The sequence below is a fragment of the Danio rerio genome, chromosome 4, assembly GCF_049306965.1.
Source record: "Danio rerio strain Tuebingen ecotype United States chromosome 4, GRCz12tu, whole genome shotgun sequence".
NCBI lineage: Eukaryota > Metazoa > Chordata > Actinopteri > Cypriniformes > Danionidae > Danio > Danio rerio.
In genome coordinates, this window is record NC_133179.1 from 36,924,114 (window position 1) to 36,942,196 (window position 18,083).

An 18,083-nucleotide genomic window follows, 5' to 3' on the forward strand; every position below is an offset into this window, starting at 1 on the left:
AAAATATATAACTATTTATACTTTTAACATATTAGGGCTGTACAATATAGTGAAATATTAATTTTGTTATCACAACAGTATATGGGATATAAAAATCACAAACGTATGATAAATTATTATTTTATAAACTACCTTCCCAGTAGTTGCTGCTCAGCTATTTGCTTGAGCAGCTCAAAGCTTAACCCAGAGCTAAAAATCAACACTAACTGCAAAAGTTAAGAAAAAAGAAAATGACAACAGCCAATCACCTTGACAGTGTTTTTAGACTTAAAATTTTTAGAATTAGGAGTTAAATTGCATCTAAAAATGATCTTTTAACCATTTAATATTAAGTAAATGATTTATTAACACACACACAAAAAGCTGCATTTTTCTAGGGAAATGTTATTTTAGAAGTAATCAAATTTTTCTAAGGTATCATAAAGCCCTAAAACATATACAAGTATGAATATATATATATATTTATTTATTTTTTATTTTTATCTATTTTTTTAAACAAAATAAACATTTAGAACAAATGTACAAAATTGGTCATTTTTAAGAGTCTATTTTGTCTCTCCTTTTTAACTTCCTCCATCCACTGCGCCACAGTTTTCCCAGAAGCCTTTGCACAAAAGTGGACGCCTCTGAACTGGCTATGGCCAAATTCTTTAGTTTTTGGCTGGCCACACTTTTGGCATAGGAACTGCTGAGGTGCTTGTCTTTTTCGGGGAGTCAAACCTTGAGCTGCTGCTGCAGCGGCTGCCTCCGCCAACTTCTTCCGCCGCCATGCTGTGGTCTTTGGCACCCTCTTTTCATCTGGCGCAGCAACTGGTGCGAGTACTCCAACAACAGTAACAGGCGCAGCACCAGCAGGAACAGAAAGAGGCACAGCACCAGCAGGAACAGGTGCAGCACCAGCAGGAACAGGAACAGGTGCAGCACCAGCAGGAAAAGCAACAGTCTTAGCAAAGCCTGCAGAAGATGATTCAAGTGCTGCGGTATATGCAAGTGCTGCAAAAGGTGCTGATGTGGAGGCAGGTGTGAGGTAAGTGGCTGTGCCAGGAGAGACATGAGGACCAGGTTGGACAGATGCTGCCGCTGTGCCCACAGGAGGCGGTCGGCCTCGAGAACGCGGTGCTGCCTGTCCAGACGCATCCTGCGGTATTGCAGACTCGAAACACGAGTGTCCGTGCTGGACTGCTTCCGGCAGTTTTTGTAGCACCGGTGGGAGCGGTACAGGGGCCACCAGAGGAGCAGAGAACGCCTCGATGTCCTGCTGCAAAACCTCCCTCTCTTGCTCCTTTGTTCGTGCGTTTAACCTATGAACAGAAAAGACAATAGTTAGTATAGGTGTTAAATTATTTTGAATATGAAAGGAGACACAAACAAGAACAATAAATACTGAACCTACCACTGTGAGATGGTAAGCTGGTTCAGCTCAAACAGTTTTAATTTAGTTTGAGCCATGATTCCGGGGCTGCCCAAGACTACATCACGGATCTTCCTGTAGTCCCTTAGAATGGCAGCCCATCGGTTCACACGAACTCCGGAGATGGTTTGCCCGGCAGGGTGGATTCTGCAGAGAGCCAGGCAGATAGCTTCCACTAGACGGCTTGCACTGGGCCACTGTGCAGGTCCACCTTCACCAAGGAAGCATCTGTGAAATGAAAAGGGACATACCATAAGACACATATCAGTCAACCACATCAATAACGCTGGTTCCAAGACTTGCTATGAATAGAAAAATAAAAAAAACAGAATACAAAAAAAGCTACCTCTTTAGACTATCTGTGCCGGGGGTTACGTTGGTCTTCGAATGGCTGACCTTAAAGCGACCCTTCAGCAGTTTGTCACGGTGGCGGGGAGGATAGATGAGAGGTCCCTTGTCATGATCTGCTAGGTGGTTCCACAGCATGACAATCTTATCTACCATACTCTGCGTGACAAACACCTGATGCCGCAGGTCAACCAGACAGTCAGCCAGTCTAATGACATGGTCATATCCAGGTTGGCCATCTGGTCCCACACTCTCCATCTGTACATGAAAACAAACAAACAAATTAATAAAAAATAAATAAATAAATGTACCAATATGAAATGACTTTTTGTTAAATTTTACTCAAAGTTAGTCATTCCTTTGTGGTAAAATTAAATATCAGAATCATCACGTATCATGACATCACAGTGTACACAGTGTGTTTGAGTGTTCATTGACCTGGCTCTGACTGGACGACGCAGGAGAGGAAGACACAGCTGCTGGGTCTGTCTGGGATGAGGGCTGAGAGGGGTTTTGGAGGTTGCCCTCAAGCTCCATAAATTCAGTGGGCTCGTCGAGGTATGCATCCTCAAACCCCTCATCGCCCTCCAGATCAGCCTGTAGGTCTTCATCCTGAAGGTCATCGGGAACATCAGGATCTTTAGCCAGGTCTTCCTCTAGAGCTCTATTGGTCTGAGAATACAAGTATTCCACACCAATAAGCTCTCCTGTAGAAATACAGAGTTTATTGCATAAATGCTTTAAATAAAGAAATGGCTGGAAAACAGCTAAAATAAAATGTCTGCATTAATGCAATACCTGTATATTCACCGGGGCTGGTGTAATCCTGCACCAGTTTCTGTCCCAGGAGCTGCTGGCTCAGTATATTGCAGTACTGCAGCAGCTGGCCACCGTAGCAGATGTTCTCTCTGCGGGCACCCTCTACTGCAGCGACCCCACGTGCCTCATTCCACTGCACCAGGCCTTCCAGCAGGTACATTTGAAAATGCAAAGCATTTGCACTTGTACCTAAAAACAAATTTAGAAATGATTGTAAAATCATAGTACAAACACACAAATAAACAACAAGTGGCATTCTTTGGGTAATGTTAACCTGGGACGAAGCGATTTAGGTGCAGGTGGAATGACTCCAGAGATGTGGAGCCACGTGCACAGCGATACACTGGCAGAATGACCCCCTCCTTGGTCACCTGCCCTGTTTTCCTGTACAGCTGTACACCTGGCGGGTCCTGGATGCAATGAACGTGGCGCTGCTGGGTCTGCCAGATCTCTTGCATCCTCTCCTGGTCCAGAAGTCTAATCCCCATGGTGTCAGTGGCCCCCATGAAGTCTTGTAGCAGCTTCTCAAGAAGCTGCATGGTCTCCTGGGCCCCTCGAGTGCGGCGGCGGCAATGCTTTGCCAGTTCTTTGGCAGTGGGCTGGCAGCCTGTCAACCGCTTGGCCTCCATTAGCCTCTCCACATCTGAAGCATCCCATTCAAAGATGCAAGCAGTGAGGCGCTTCATGAAGGGTGCATAAAGCGGGTGGCTGTCTGTGGTCACTCCAACGGTAAACCGCCGCATGAAGTGCCACACATCCAGCCTGACAATGAGCTGGTCCCACTCGCTAAACATTGCAGCCGCCTTTCCTTTCCCAGTGGCAGAGCAACAGTCCCGGTCCACATAGAGAAGTTGGGGAGGAACTTCTCCAGCTCTCCGGTAGCGCTCCACGAGTCCAGAGCACATGGGAAGCAGGCCATCACCCTCTGCCTCAGTGAGGACACACATGAGAACCTGGCCAAACTCGTTGCCCACATCTGTGACCCATGCTGCAGTGCCAGCAGCCTCACCAGCCAGTTTCTTAGTGACCTAATACAGGATGAAATATAGTAATATTATAGAAGACCTGTTGTTTTACGGTTGGAAAATAACATATTGTGACAAATAAATTAAATAACAAAACAGTAATGTGGCAATGATGTTATCAGTGTGTGTATTTTTACCTTTTTAGTGGAATCCATCTTTAGGATGGTTCCATAGATGGAGGTCACTCTAGCCTTTAGTTCAGGCAGCCGTGTCAGTACATCTTTAGCATACACTGACAGCAGCCATGCCGGACAAGGCACAGGCACCATCTGAGGTAGCCGGGCAGCGAGACTGCTGGGATCTGTGGTGCAGTCTGGGAACTTCCCAACCACAGAGAGATAATGGGTTGTCTGGGCAATCCATTGCTCTCTGTGCCTGACACACAGGCTTCGGTAGGCAGACGTTGCACTGTTCCCAAGTGAGCGTCCCCGCATCCACCTCACAATCTCCTTATCACAGGACAGCCTATATAATAAAAAATACACACAAAAAGGCAGCTAAATATCAGACTAATCAGAACAGACATTTTTCCATGTTAAAACTAGTGCTTTCAAACAAATAATCCTGTTTAGTTAGTATTTATTTAATATATTATATGCATTTCATGTATTGTACGTGTGTGTGTGTGTGTAAGTGAAATATATATATATATATATATATAAAATCATAATAAATGTGCCAACCTGTAGGTCAAGACTGCAGGAAACATTTCCCTGTGGACAGGATCAAGCTGGCTAAGAATATCTTGAGACCAGGCTGCTAGCTTTTTTTTACAGGACCTGCATTCAAGATATTCTGTAGCCATGTAGTACCAGCCACTGACGTCCAAGACTTTCCTGACCGTCCTGTACAGTCCACACGCCGTCATCGGGAAACCAAGACGCCGACAGTTAGGCTGTGAACACAGCAGCCGGTATGCCCACAAGCGATAAGGGACCCACAGGAACAGCCTTGCATGATAAAAGGCATCTGGTGATGAAGGAGGTTGAGAATACAAAGGACGGGGCCCAGGAGTATGCCACCAGAGACGCAAGTTTTTAGTCAGCGCCAGTCTGCCAGACTTGTCTCTGGTGAAAAGAGCCTTGCTGACCCACAAATGCTGCTCCTTGGGAAGTGTCTGTTTCCAGCCTTCTGGCAGCAGCAGCTGTAAGGGAAAGGAAAAACAGAAATCGTGTACATGTCTACTCTTTTGGTGTCTGATTTTTGACTAGTCATTTTACTTACTTCCTCTGTGGGCATAGGCTGCTTTTCTGGCGCAGCAGCTTTCGACGCAGAGGGCACAGGTTCAGGCCGGACGGGTGGTTCAGGAGCCAAGTCAGCTACAGTGCATGGCACAAAAAAAAAGGAAATGAGATACATAGAATTGGCACAATCTCTCATAGTAATACTTCTCACAGAATAAAAAATAATAATAATTTACTACTGCTAGATATTAGTACTACAATTAAGCATTAGTAACATGTTAACATTAGTTGTTGCAATGTATGTGATGATTAAAATTATTGTAATGAGATGAAGACGAGCATAAATATGTGATGATAAAAAGTTAGCGGTTTAATGTTGAGCGGGATGAAAAATGGCGGCGGTCGGTGGTGAAAAAAAGCAATTTGTGAGGAAAAAAGCCTAAGACAGAAAAAAGCTGTCATTATATTTGGTAAAAAGCAGAAAAAGATAAAGGTTAGAAAAAGCCAGGTTAGCTACCGATGATCAGAAGGTGTAGTACACCTCCTACCTTACTGCTTCCAAAACCATCCAGCTGAAAGCTGCTAATACATAATAACAAACCAGGTTATATAACGTACAATAGCCCAGTAGGGCATATAAATGTAAAATAACACAGTATTCTTAAATTAAAGGGCAAATTTAAACCCACGTAATTCCCACCTGAAACATCCATGTGTGACACTACGGCAAGCAGAGCTTCATCAGATGGTTCTTCCTCAGGAGCTGAGCTGGAGGCAGCCACTGTTAACATAAGGATAAACAGCATTAAGTCATCTTTATTTCAATTGTGCTTAACACAATAAAAATAGTTTTCAAAGCACTTTACAGTATGCAAACATTCTGGAAAAATGACAAAATCACTTTTAAGCAAGGTCAAGTCATTACTGTTCAGTGCTGTTTCAAAAGCTGCGTTAAGTTTATACAGCAATTATAATAAAAACAAAATGAAGTCACGTAAAATTCATGCCTGGAGGTGCTGATCCTGGCAGCATCTCAGCATCTCTTCTCCTTATATATTTCTGGAAAAGTTCCATCTTTGTGCCAGGTCTGGAACTCTGCCTTTTTACCCACTTGACAAATCTGAAAATGGAGAGAACACCTTTGAAAAACACTACACTTGGAGAGACAAACAATATACTGTATGTTACTGTCTGCATACTCTGTAACAGATGTCAACCCATACCCTTTTCTGTCACGGTCCGTTGCCTCATAAAGGTCCTTGAAGGACATGGCAGCAAAGTTGCCAAAACCAACAAGAACCTGGTCTTCCTGGGCTGGTGTGCCATGGCCCTCTCTGACACGGCGCTCGCTGATGGCAGCCATCATGACAGGAAACAAGCCAGCATACCGCAGCAATGCGTCTTTGTTTCCCATGATGAATGACTGGGTGGTGTCACCAGCCTCACGCTCCCGCTGATGCACGGCCAGCACCATGGCTGCATAACCAACATCGTTGGAAAGCAACCATTTAAAGGTTTTACCCCGGTACTGGCCGAACTGCAGGGCGCTTTCGCTGAGCACGAGCTGGTGACAAGACGAGTCACCACCCGCTGCTGCCACGCGAGCGATAGCCTCCTCCTTGACCCTTGCCGCAGGCCATGAACGGCCCGGAGTGGGATTTTTTCTGTAGGCAGCAGCAAGAGCTACTGCCTCAGGTGATGGTTTAAGGGTCAGCTCACCGGTGGCCTCCCTGCGAAACTGGGCACTGTAGTCCATCTACAACAGACACACACACACAAAAAATTTATAAAAAAAATAAAGAAAATCACAGTGTGGTTAAAACTCAAGTTCAAAACAAGTTAATTAACATTTAACAACAAAATGAACAAATACATTCTACTCAAAGTGCAGTTTTACATGACACCAGTAATTTATAGTATATATATATATATATATATATATATATATATATATATATATATATATATATATATATATATATGTTTATATAATACATATACATATATATATATATATATATACATATACACAGATATATATATATCTTAACACAAAACCTACCATCCCCCCACACAACACACCCCCAGCCACAAGCTGGGGATCAAAAAGATATTATTGTACAATAACAATAAAATGCATTTACAAAAACAGCTACTTCGTAGTAACGTAACTTTTTTAAAATATAAAACCAGGCACTTAACGACGATTTCTACAATAAACATGCAACTTGTAGTAATTGTATTAAAAAAAAAAACAGGTAAAACACTGTAAACCCACAAGTACCGTCGAGTTTACTACAGTAATAACTTATTTTAAAATTATATTGTTTTATTAGACTGGTTTGTTATTTTGATGTTACGACGTCGACGACCAAGTCACTTTACAGTGCAAATACAATGCAGAATCACACGAAAGGCATGCTCGCTTACCTTTTGAAAGAAGAAAAATAAAGACAGAATGTCCTGAAATTGTGTTTTTTAATCGTGATGAGGTGCGTAACAATGCCAATGTTAATGATGCAAACAACGCCAAGGATCCGTGTGTACTGTGTACCGCTATGCTTTCTCCCCCACTTTATAAATAGCGCTGCCAGGAGGTCCCGCCCAGCAGCCAATCGGAGCGCACGCTCAGTGGAACTTTCTCAAAGGGCCAACGGCACGCTACAAGACATGACCAAATTCGGAAGCACGCTTAGTGGAACTTTGCGTCGACCAATCCCGAGCCAGACGTCGGGCCAATCAGGAAGAAGGGAAAGTGGAACTGTGGAACGGGAAGGGAACCGAAGATTCTCCTGCAAGAGGCGCAAGGATGACACGCAAATCCGTGAAGCGCTCCATATTGCTGTTTTAGTGCGTGGGTAAAAGTACAGAAATGCAAAAAGACAAAAGGCTTTTCACGATTCCAAATGGTGCATGAGGATGGAATTAGTAAATCGTGGGAGGTGCTGCTGGGTCAACTGGAAAGTCTACATGCATGGTAAAAACGAATGTGGGATGCTTTGATCGTTTGTTTTGTTGTGCTAATGCACTTCCAAAGCCCTTGCTTTAGTGGGACTTTGCCATAGGCTATCCTGACACTCTAATTTCCCCCCGTCCATAAACTTGGTGACCTACTGCATCAATCAGTGTGCCTAGCACTGACAGGGCCAAAGCTCTGTAGTGCACGGCATACAAGTGGGAACATGGCTCTCCGGTTCCCACCACCCTGGAGGAACATTGCTGGGACTCGAGGCGTACATATGCCCTGAGCCTGACCACTGGTCTGTGCTCGCTACGGTGGCACATATACTAAAATTGGATCTATACAGAGAAGATTAGCATGGCCCCTGCGAAAGGATGACACGCAAATCCGTTAAGCGCTTCATATTGCTGTTTTAGTGCGTGGGTAAAAGTACAGAAATGCAAACAGACAAAAGGCTTTTCACGATTCCAAATGGTGCATGAGGATGGGTTTAGCAAATCGTGGGAGGTGCTGCTGGGTCAACTGGAAAGTCTACATGCATGGTGAAAACGAATGTGGGATGCTTTGATCGTTTGTTTTGTTGTGCTAATGCACTTCCAAAGCCCTTGCTTTAGTGGGATTTTGCCATAGGCTATCCTGACACTCTAATTTCCCCCTGTCCATAAACTTGGTGACCTACTGCATCAATCAGTGTGCCTAGCACTGACAGGGCCAAAGCTCTGTAGTGCACGGCATACAAGTGGGAACATGGCTCTTCGGGTCCCACCACCTTGAAGGAACATTGCTGGGACTCGAGGCGTACATATGCCCTGAGCCTGACTGCTGGTCTGTGCTCGCTACGGTGGCACATATACTAAAATTGGATCGATACAGAGAAGATTAGCATGGCCCCTGCGAAAGGATGACACGCAAATCCATGAAGCGCTCCATATTGCTGTTTTAGTGCTTGGGTAAAAGTACAGAAATAAAAAAAGACAAAAGGCTTTTCACGATTCCAAATGGTGCATGAGGATGGGTTTAGCAAATAGTGGGAGGTGCTGCTGGGTCAACTGGAAAGTCTACATGCATGGTGACAACGAATGTGGGATGCTTTGATCATTTGTTTTGTTGTGCTAATGCACTTCCAAAGCCCTTGCTTTAGTGGGATTGCCATAGGCTATCCTGACACTCTAATTTCCCCCCGTCCATAAACTTGGTGACCTACTGCATCAATCAGTGTGCCTAGCACTGACAGGGCCAAAGCTCTGTAGTGCACGGCATACAAGTGGGAACATGGCTCTCCGGTGCCCACCACCCTGGAGGAACATTGCTGGGACTCGAGGCATACATATGCCCTGAGCCTGACCACTGGTCTGTGCTTGCTACGGTGGCACATATACTAAAATTGGATCGATACAGAGAAGATTAGCATGGCCCCTGCGAAAGGATGACACGCAAATCCGTGAAGCGCTCCATATTGCTGTTTTAGTGCGTGGGTAAAAGTACAGAAATGCAAAAAGACAAAAGGCTTTTCACGATTCCAAATGGTGCATGAGGATGGGTTTAGCAAATCGTGGGAGGTGCTGCTGGGTCAACTGGAAAGTCTACATCCATGGTGAAAACGAATGTGGGATGCTTTGATCGTTTGTTTTGTTGTGCTAATGCACTTCCAAAGCCCTTGCTTTAGTGGGACTTTGCCATAGGCTATCCTGACACTCTAATTTCCCCCTGTCCATAAACTTGGTGACCTACTGCATCAATCAGTGTGCCTAGCACTGACAGGGCCAAAGCTCTGTAGTGCACGGCATACAAGTGGGAACATGGCTCTTCGGGTCCCACCACCTTGAAGGAACATTGCTGGGACTCGAGGCGTAAATATGCCCTGAGCCTGACCGCTGGTCTGTGCTTGCTACGGTGGCACATATACTAAAATTGGATCGATACAGAGAAGATTAGCATAGCCCCTGCGAAAGGATGACACGCAAATCCGTGAAGCGCTCCAATTTGCTGTTTTAGTGCGTGGGTAAAAGTACAGAAATGAAAAAAGACAAAAGGCTTTTCACGATTCCAAATGGTGCATGAGGATGGGTTTAGCAAATCGTGGGAGGTGCTGCTGGGTCAACTGGAAAGTCTACATGCATGGTGAAAACGAATGTGGGATGCTTTGATCGTTTGCTTTGTTGTGCAACCAATGCACTTCCAAAGCCCTTGCTTTACTGGGACTTTGCCATAGGCTATCCTGACACTCTAATTTCCCCCTGTCCATAAACTTGGTGACCTACTGCATCAATCAGTGTGCCTAGCACTGACAGGGCCAAAGCTCTGTAGTGCACGGCATACAAGTGGGAACATGGCTCTCCAGGTCCCACCACCTTGGAGGAACATTGCTGGGACTCGAGGCGTACATATGCCCTGAGCCTGTCCACTCGTCCGTGCTCGCTACGGTGGCACATATACTAAAATTGGATCGATACAGAGAAGATTAGCATGGCCCCTGCGAAAGGGTGACACGCAAATCCGTGAAGCGCTCCATATTGCTGTTTTAGTGCGTGGGTAAAAGTACAGAAATGAAAAAAGACAAAAGGCTTTTCACGATTCCAAATGGTGCATGAGGATGGGTTTAGCAAATCGTGGGAGGTGCTGCTGGGTCAACTGGAAAGTCTACATGCATGGTGAAAACGAATGTGGGATGCTTTGATCGTTTGCTTTGTTGTGCAACCAATGCACTTCCAAAGCCCTTGCTTTACTGGGACTTTGCCATAGGCTATCCTGACACTCTAATTTCCCCCTGTCCATAAACTTGGTGACCTACTGCATCAATCAGTGTGCCTTGCACTGACAGGGCCAAAGCTCTGTAGTGCACGGCATACAAGTGGGAACATGGCTCTCCAGGTCCCACCACCTTGGAGGAACATTGCTGGGACTCGAGGCGTACATATGCCCTGAGCCTGAGTGCTCACTACGGTGGCACATATACTAAAATTGGATTGATACAGAGAAGATTAGCATGGTCCCTGCGAAAGGATGACACGCAAATCCGTGAAGCGATCCATATTGCTGTTTTAGTGCGTGGGTAAAAGTACAGAAATGAAAAAAGACAAAAGGCTTTTCACGATTCCAAATGGTGCATGAGGATGGGTTTAGCAAATCGTGGGAGGTGCTGCTGGGTCAACTGGAAAGTCTACATGCATGGTGAAAACGAATGTGGGATGCTTTGATCGTTTGCTTTGTTGTGCTAATGCACTTCCAAAGCCCTTGCTTTAGTGGGACTTTGCCATAGGCTATCCTGACACTCTAATTTCCCCCTGTCCATAAACTTGGTGACCTACTGCATCAATCAGTGTGCCTAGCACTGACAGGGCCAAAGCTCTGTAGTGCACGGCATACAAGTGGGAACATGGCTCTTCGGGTCCCACCACCTTGAAGGAACATTGCTGGGACTCGAGGCGTACATATGCCCTGAGCCTGCCCACTGGTCTGTGCTTGCTACGGTGGCACATATACTAAAATTGGATCGATACAGAGACGATTAGCATGGCCCCTGCGAAAGGATGACACGCAAATCCGTGAAGCGCTCCATATTGCTTTTTTAGTGCGTGGGTAAAAGTACAGAAATGAAAAAAGACAAAAGGCTTTTCACGATTCCAAATGGTGCATGAGGATGGATTTAGCAAATCGTGGGAGGTGCTGCTGGGTCAACTGGAAAGTCTACATGCATGGTGAAAACGAATGTGGGATGCTCTGATCGTTTGTTTTGTTGTGCTAATGCACTTCCAAAGCCCTTGCTTTAGTGGGACTTTGCCATAGGCTATCCTGACACTCTAATTTCCCCCCGTCCATAAACTTGGTGACCTACTGCATCAATCAGTGTGCTTAGCACTGACAGGGCCAAAGCTCTGTAAAGCACGGGATACAAGTGGGAACATGGCTCTAGGATAGAAAGGAGAAAAGACAAAAGGTTTTTTACGATTCCAAATGGTGCATGAGCAGGGTTTTAGCTGTTGGGATAGTTTACAGTTTAACCCAAAGAATGACCAGTCTGATAGATGATGAAGAGCTAGAGTCAGAGATTCAAATAAATAAATAAATCAAGTTTACCTAAGATAGTTTGCAGTTTCATCATCAGAAGCCAGCTTCAACACTCGCAATAAGTTCCTAGGCTGCTCTGCTTACAATCACCAATCAATAACAATTATACTCTGACATAATGTCATTTCCAACTGAACACTGTGATTATCAGTTGTCATGGAACAGGCAGATAGCAGCTCATAGCTGATATCTAATGAGAGAGAAAGAGAGTTTTGAGCAATCCAGAACTGTTAATGTATGTTTACTCAATTTAAACATACATTAAACATAACATTAACTTCAATAACATAATTTTATTGTAATCTTTTACTCAAGCCCGTCCTAAAACATATAAAACAGAGTTGACATGCTTTTTCAAAGTAATGCTGTTACAGTCAACAACAGTTTTAGATCTTTCAGGGGTTAACTGCATCCATCAAAGTATTATTTCAACCCCCATTTATGTTACTTATATATTACTAAAAATATTTAAATCCAACCATAAAGCTGCTTGTTTGCACAGACTTACATGGCACATTTTTTATACAGACATGTCTCTGTTACTTTTACAGCCAAAAGTCAAAAGTCATGGTGAGGGCTAAATCAAGATAACAGTGCACTCACACAGAATCTTTTCTTCTAAGACAAAACATAAGCTATTCTTTACTCCCATAATGTTACTGTCAGTTTCTGTGCTTAGTTTTTGGCTACTAGACACTCAATATTTAGATTTTAGCTTTTCATTGACAATTAATTGCCAAAGGCATTTTTTATCTTAAAATCGGTTCTAAAATCATTTTAAACCTGAGAGCTTAGCTGAGCCATTTACTGCATTCTGCTCTCATCTGTTTCTTTTTATATCAGAGTTTAACACCAAAAGCAACAAGAAATTGAGAATGAAATCTTACTAACAGCGCTTAGCTTTTGCTTGATTAATCTGCAAACCATCCCAAGATGTGGAAACTGTCCAGATCGGTCCAATCCAGTTAGGGTCATATTTTTTTTCGGGATTGCTCCTGGTGCATCATTGATCAATCAACCTCGCCCTAATATTTCTAGGTTTCTTGTCTGACTTTTGTGGCCACTACTATCTAATGGATACCGATTAAGATGTTATTTAAGAATTTATTTATTTATTTAACTATTTCTTTCCCTAATAATCTGACCTACTCTATTCTTAGGATTCGGGCCCTTTTGTCTGTGAAACAGCAAGATAGCAGTGGTGGAACTAATTACAATCTCGGGTTAATTTAGTCCACTACTAAATAAAAACCAGTCCAAGTTTTATCCCCGAGAATGTCCTAAAAGCCTCTTACACACCCGTCACTGAGTACTTAACTCTGGGTGGAGGAGGTACACCCCTCAACTGCTGTTATACTTATTACTATCGTTATAGGTGTACCGCAAAATGCACCAGCTCACAAGGGGATTCCACACAAATCTACCACAAAATTTTGCCTTTCATTCACGTCTGAATGAGAACCCAACAGCGTTCTGTTACTACCCACTACTCCACAGACCATCCCTAGTCTATAATATTTTAAATCTTTCTACATTTCTTTTTGTTGATTGATCAATGGTGTCACCAGTAAACAAGTGCCACGCGTCCTCCACCAAAACTGTAGGGATAGTATACAGTTTAACCCAAAGAATGACCAGTCAGGTATATAAAAAAGAGCCAGAGTCAGAGATTTAAATAAATAAATCAAGTTTACAGAAGATAGTTTGCAGTTTCATCAGCTGAAACCAGCTTCAACTCTCGCAATGAGTTCCTAGGCCGCTCTGCTTACAATCACCAATCAATAACAATTATACTCTCACATATTGCATTAACTGCGTCATACATATAGGTGTTCTAGCCTGATTGGTTAAAACACAGATAGACTAGGAGAATTTCCACGTGGGGTTTGTGCGTATATTCTTAACAATATCTTAAAGGTTCAGTAGGTGATCTGCCAAAATGCTAACCGCTTAGCATATTATCTTTGGACGGCGGCGAGGGACTGTGATTTAAAGCCACACCCCCTGAAATCGCGAACGCGCGCACCGCGTCACAACAGCAGACAGACAACCCCACTAGTTCATGTCATTTGCCAGTTAGTTAGTGCCAGCGCCATGCAGGAATTACATTTATTACTTAGCCACACTTACATGCTATTTCAGAGTGAATATTCAGAGTAGCGATAAACAGTATAGGAAGGCTGTCATTGTTCAAAAATGACCAAACGTAAATATAAAAGCAACTTCAGCTCAATAAAGCAGGTTAGGCTGAAAAGCGCTATTTGCTGATGTTTTGTTGTTAAACTAAATATAAATATTTCTATAAATCATTATCAATGCTGTAAAATGACCTTATGAAACTGAAAATAATCACATCAATATTTCACCGCGAGATTTCAGTGGCTGAACAACACGTCTGTGCATATAAGTCATTTATAACACAACACAATCTAACATCAGCTTAGCCTGACTAAAATAGTTTTAAAACAGAACATTACCTCTCTAATAGTAATACTTCCGCCATGGTGTTGTCCTTCCTTCAGCGTGCTAAAGCAACTACAATATTGATTCAGGTTTTTAAAAGTTTTAATTCAGCATTTGATTTCTCCCGGTCCGTCTCGGGACCGCGCGCGGTCGCTTATACAGACGGGCACACGCTAATGGCGGATATGCGTGAAAAGATGCACAGAAGTCGGAATCTACATTTGCTGATAGACAGCCTGACCTGCTTATCGGAATTATGGGAGATGACAGTCCGACTCTATTTAATTGGATGAACATTTTTTTGTAGTATGCTTTACCCAGAATATAAAAATACATATAAACACATTTAGATCATTTACTGTAATCATTACTATTGTACAGTGAAGAGACTTTTAACCAGAACAAAAATTAGTGATTGTCTTATAAGATAATCACCTACTGCACGTTTAAGCATAAACGTCAGACATCCCTTAGACTGATTAAAGCTGACTCCAGACCTGTGAAACGGATCAACAATCAAATAGAACACACACACTTAAAGTATAATCTGTTACTTATTCAAGGCTGAGTGTACTCTCAGCCATCTTTATGAAAACTGGTTAAAAATTGGTATAGTCTACATTCAGGCAGTTATATTCTTATCATAGTCATAGTCTATCTTGAATAAAAAGTAGAATTACTTTAAAAGAATTAACCATAAAAACAGCAAAATCACTTTAGACATTTTAGATTAGTATTAACTCATAGAAATAACAATAGAAACAGTTGATTCCAGTCCTCAGCCCTCAGTTCCACTTAAGGTCTCCGTGACCTCTGACCTAGTTTGGTGGCTTCTGATAATAGTTATAAAGAGACAGGCAAATGCACTGAACATTCTTATATTAAGCAATGTGTTAACTTATTCATTAATTAAAATAATTTCACAGTTAAATACTCATTCAAATGATGAAATAATTATATTTAATAAAAAAAATCATGAGAAATAAGATGATAAGAAAAGGATAAACGTTGGTCCATGATGAGACAGATTGGAAAGCAGAAATCCGAATCCTTCAGCAGGAGAACACGTGTTTCAGGATTGGAGGTTCAGTGGTAGAATTCTCCCCTGCCAGGCGGGAAACCCAGGTCCGATTCCCGGCCAATGCAGTTGCTCGTTTGTGTGGGTACTCTTCCAGCTGCAAGTAACAGCCTTGTGGCAGCCACACAACACAAAGGCAAGAAACAACATTGGTCAGTATTGGTGGTTCAGTGGTAGAATTCTCGCCTGCCATGCAGGAGACCCGGGTCTGATTCCCGACCAATGCAATTCTTGTTTTGTGTTGATACTCTTCCAGCTGGAAGGCTAACAGCCTTGCAGCAATCACACCCCACTAGGGCAGTAGCATAACCATATCAACATTGGTGCTTTTGGTAGAAATCTTGCCTGCCATGTGGGAGACCTGGGTTCGATTCCCTGCTAATGCAATTGCTGTTTTGTGTGGCTCCTCTTCCAGCTCTGGTTGACGGCCTTTAAGCACTCACACAACACAAAGGCAAGGAAGAACATGGGTCAGCATTAGTGGTTCAGTGGTAGAATTCTTGCCTGCCTTGCGGGCGACCCGAGGCCGATTTCTGTCCAATGCAATTCCTCTCTTGTGTTGCTACTCTTCCAGCTCTGGGTAACAGCTTTGCATCAATCACACCCCGTTAGGGCAGCACCAAAAGCATATCAGCATTGGTGGTTCAGTGGTTGAATTCTACCCTGCCATGCCGGAGACCCGTGTCCGATTCCCAGCCAATGCCATTCCTTTTTTGTGTTGCTACTCTTCCAGCTCTGGGTAACAGCCTTGCAGCAATCACACCCCACTAGGGCTGCAGTAAAAGCTTATCAGCATTGGTGGTTCAGTGGTAGAATTCTCGCCTACCACATGGTAGACCTAGAGTCGATTCACGGCTAATACAAGTGCCATTTTGTGTGGCTCCTTTTTCAGCTCTGGTTGACTGCCTTTTAGCACTTACACAACACAAAGCCAAAAAACAACATTGGTCAGCATAGGTGGTTCAGTGGTAAAATTCTCGCCTGCGACGAGGGAGACCCGGGTCCGATTCCTGGCCAATGCGATACCTGTTTTGTGTTGCTACTCTTCCAGCTCTGGGTAACAGCCTTGCATCAATCACACCCCACTAGGCCTGGAGGCTAGGCATATCAGTAATGGTTGTTCAGTGGTAGAATTCTCGCCTGCCACGCGGGAGACCCGGGTCCGATTTCCGACCAATGCAGTTCCTGTTTTGTATTACTACTCTTCCAGCTCTGGGTAACAGCCTTGCAGCAATCACACCCCACTAGGGGGGCAGTATAGGCAAATCAGTATTGGTGGTTCAGCGGTAGAATTCTAGCCTGCTACGCGGGAGACCTTGAGTCGATTCCCGGCTAATACAAGTGCGGTTTTGTGTGGCTCCTTTTTCACCTCTGGTTGACGGCCTTTTAGCACTCACACAACACAAAGACAAGGAATGACATGGGTCAGCATTGGTGGGTCAGTGGTAGAGTTCTCGCCTGCCATGCGGGAGACCCGGGTCCGATTCCCGGCCAATGCAAATCCTGTTTTGTGTTGCTACTCTTCCAACTCTGGAAATCAGCCTTGCAGCAATCACACCCCATTAGGGCTATAGTAAAACCATATCAGCATTGGTGGTTCAGTGGTAGAATTCTTGCCTGCCATGCGGTAGACCTAGAGTCAATCCCTGGATAATACAAGCGTGATTTTGTGTGGCTCCTTTTTCAGCTCTGGTTGACGGCCTTTTAGCACTCACACACTACAAAGGCAAATTACTTTATTGGTAAGCATTGGTGGCTCAGTGGTAAAATTCTCACCTGCTATGTGGGAGACCCAGGTCCGATTCCCGGCCAATGCAATTGCTGTTTTGTGTTGCTACTCTTCCAGCTCTGGGTAAGAGCTTTGCAGCAATCACACCCCACTAGGGGCGCAGTATAAGCAAATATGTATTGGTGGTTCAGTGGTAGATTTCTTACCTGCATGTGCGGGAGAATTTGAGTCGATCCCCAGCTAATACAAGTGCAGCTTTGTGTGGCTCCTGTTTCAGCTCTGGTTGACGGCCTTTTAGCACTCACACAACACAATGGCAAGGTAGAGCATGGGTCAGCATTGGTGGTTCAGTGGTAGAATTCTTGCCTGCCACACGGGAGACCCGGGTCCGATTCCCGGCCATTGTAATTCCTGTTTTGTGTTACTACTCTTCCAGCTCTGGGTAACAGCTTTGCATCAATCACACCCCACTAGGGATGCAGAATAAGCATATCAGTGTTGGTGGTTCAGTGGTAGAATGCTCGCCTGCCACGCGGGAGACCCGGGTCCGATTCCCATCCATTACAATTCTTGTTATGTGTAGCTACTCTTCCAGCTCTGGGTAACAGCCTTGCATCAATGACACCCCACTAGGGCCGCAGTAAAAGCATATCAGCATTGTTGGTTCAGTGGTAGATTACTTGCCTGCCACACAGAAGACCATGGTCCGATTCCCGTCCATTACAATTCCTGTTTTGTGTAGCTACTCTTCCAGCTCTGGGTAACAGCCTTGCAGTAATCACACCCCACTAGGGCTGTAACATAAGCATATCAGCATTGGTGGTTCAGTGGTAGAATTCTCGCCTGCCACGTGGGAGACCTGGGTCCGATTACCGGTCAATGCAATTCCTGTTTTGTGTTGCTACTCTTCCAGCTCTGGGTATCAGCCTTGCAGCAATCACACCCCACTAGGGCTGCAGTTAGGGCTTATCAGCATTGGTGGTTCAGTGGTAGATT

General features: G+C 44.1%; 2 protein-coding genes and 7 non-coding genes across 12 annotated transcripts; 7 read left to right on the forward strand and 2 right to left on the reverse strand.

Annotated features, from left to right (window-relative positions):
- Positions 1–380: 380 nt before the first annotated feature.
- On the reverse strand, positions 381–5,370 carry LOC141381644 (uncharacterized). 2 transcript variants are annotated; one of them, XM_073947365.1, is made up of 10 exons: positions 5,336–5,370; positions 4,828–4,922; positions 4,287–4,747; positions 3,741–4,068; positions 2,853–3,606; positions 2,558–2,767; positions 2,198–2,466; positions 1,758–2,017; positions 1,394–1,639; positions 381–1,301 (listed from the first exon to the last, which is right to left on the reverse strand). In XM_073947365.1, the coding sequence occupies exons 2-10, from the start codon at positions 4,840–4,842 to the stop codon at positions 509–511; spliced, it is 3,336 nt and encodes a 1,111-aa protein (XP_073803466.1). In that variant the 5' UTR covers positions 4,843–4,922; positions 5,336–5,370; the 3' UTR covers positions 381–508. The 2 variants fall into 2 exon arrangements, with proteins under 2 accessions (XP_073803466.1, XP_073803465.1); XM_073947364.1 differs by lacking the exon at positions 5,336–5,370 and having other exon boundaries at positions 4,828–5,109.
- On the reverse strand, positions 5,136–7,339 carry LOC101884708 (uncharacterized). Of its 3 annotated transcripts, none has more exons than XM_017355755.4 (5): positions 7,218–7,339; positions 6,011–6,543; positions 5,795–5,907; positions 5,488–5,568; positions 5,136–5,366 (listed from the first exon to the last, which is right to left on the reverse strand). In XM_017355755.4, exons 2-5 carry the CDS (start codon positions 6,541–6,543, stop codon positions 5,332–5,334), a joined length of 762 nt encoding a protein of 253 aa, XP_017211244.2. In that variant the 5' UTR covers positions 7,218–7,339; the 3' UTR covers positions 5,136–5,331. The 3 variants fall into 3 exon arrangements, with proteins under 3 accessions (XP_017211244.2, XP_017211243.2, XP_068076533.2); XM_017355754.4 differs by having other exon boundaries at positions 5,202–5,369; XM_068220432.2 differs by having other exon boundaries at positions 5,276–5,568.
- A 712-nt stretch (positions 7,340–8,051) lies between these two features.
- LOC137494749 (U6 spliceosomal RNA) lies at positions 8,052–8,158 on the forward strand. The gene has a single exon (XR_011014695.2). It is a non-coding gene; the product is annotated as a U6 spliceosomal RNA (small nuclear RNA).
- Positions 8,159–8,578: 420 nt separating this feature from the next.
- Positions 8,579–8,685, forward strand: LOC141382024 (U6 spliceosomal RNA). The gene has a single exon (XR_012402965.1). It is a non-coding gene; the product is annotated as a U6 spliceosomal RNA (small nuclear RNA).
- Positions 8,686–9,103: 418 nt separating this feature from the next.
- On the forward strand, positions 9,104–9,210 carry LOC137490798 (U6 spliceosomal RNA). The gene has a single exon (XR_011010860.2). It is a non-coding gene; the product is annotated as a U6 spliceosomal RNA (small nuclear RNA).
- Positions 9,211–9,630: 420 nt separating this feature from the next.
- Positions 9,631–9,737, forward strand: LOC141382049 (U6 spliceosomal RNA). The gene has a single exon (XR_012402993.1). It is a non-coding gene; the product is annotated as a U6 spliceosomal RNA (small nuclear RNA).
- A 423-nt stretch (positions 9,738–10,160) lies between these two features.
- On the forward strand, positions 10,161–10,267 carry LOC137490802 (U6 spliceosomal RNA). Its single transcript, XR_011010864.2, has one exon. It is a non-coding gene; the product is annotated as a U6 spliceosomal RNA (small nuclear RNA).
- A 413-nt stretch (positions 10,268–10,680) lies between these two features.
- On the forward strand, positions 10,681–10,787 carry LOC137490801 (U6 spliceosomal RNA). The gene has a single exon (XR_011010863.2). It is a non-coding gene; the product is annotated as a U6 spliceosomal RNA (small nuclear RNA).
- Positions 10,788–11,207: 420 nt separating this feature from the next.
- On the forward strand, positions 11,208–11,314 carry LOC141382059 (U6 spliceosomal RNA). Its single transcript, XR_012403003.1, has one exon. It is a non-coding gene; the product is annotated as a U6 spliceosomal RNA (small nuclear RNA).
- The last annotated feature ends 6,769 nt before the right edge of the window (positions 11,315–18,083 follow it).

Coding starts and splice junctions, on each gene's coding strand:
- LOC141381644 (XM_073947364.1), bottom strand. CDS start 4,983: ATGAGAGATTGTGCCAATTCTATGTATCTCATTTCCTTTTTTTTTGTG. Junction 2,018..2,197: donor CGTCGTCCAGTCAGAGCCAG/GTCAATGAACAC, acceptor TTTCATGTACAG/ATGGAGAGTGTGGGACCAGA. Junction 1,640..1,757: donor GGCACAGATAGTCTAAAGAG/GTAGCTTTTTTT, acceptor TTCATTTCACAG/ATGCTTCCTTGGTGAAGGTG.
- LOC101884708 (XM_068220432.2), bottom strand. CDS start 6,543: ATGGACTACAGTGCCCAGTTTCGCAGGGAGGCCACCGGTGAGCTGACC. Junction 5,908..6,010: donor ACGGACCGTGACAGAAAAGG/GTATGGGTTGAC, acceptor CTCCATTTTCAG/ATTTGTCAAGTGGGTAAAAA. Junction 5,569..5,794: donor GCCAGGATCAGCACCTCCAG/GCATGAATTTTA, acceptor TTATGTTAACAG/TGGCTGCCTCCAGCTCAGCT.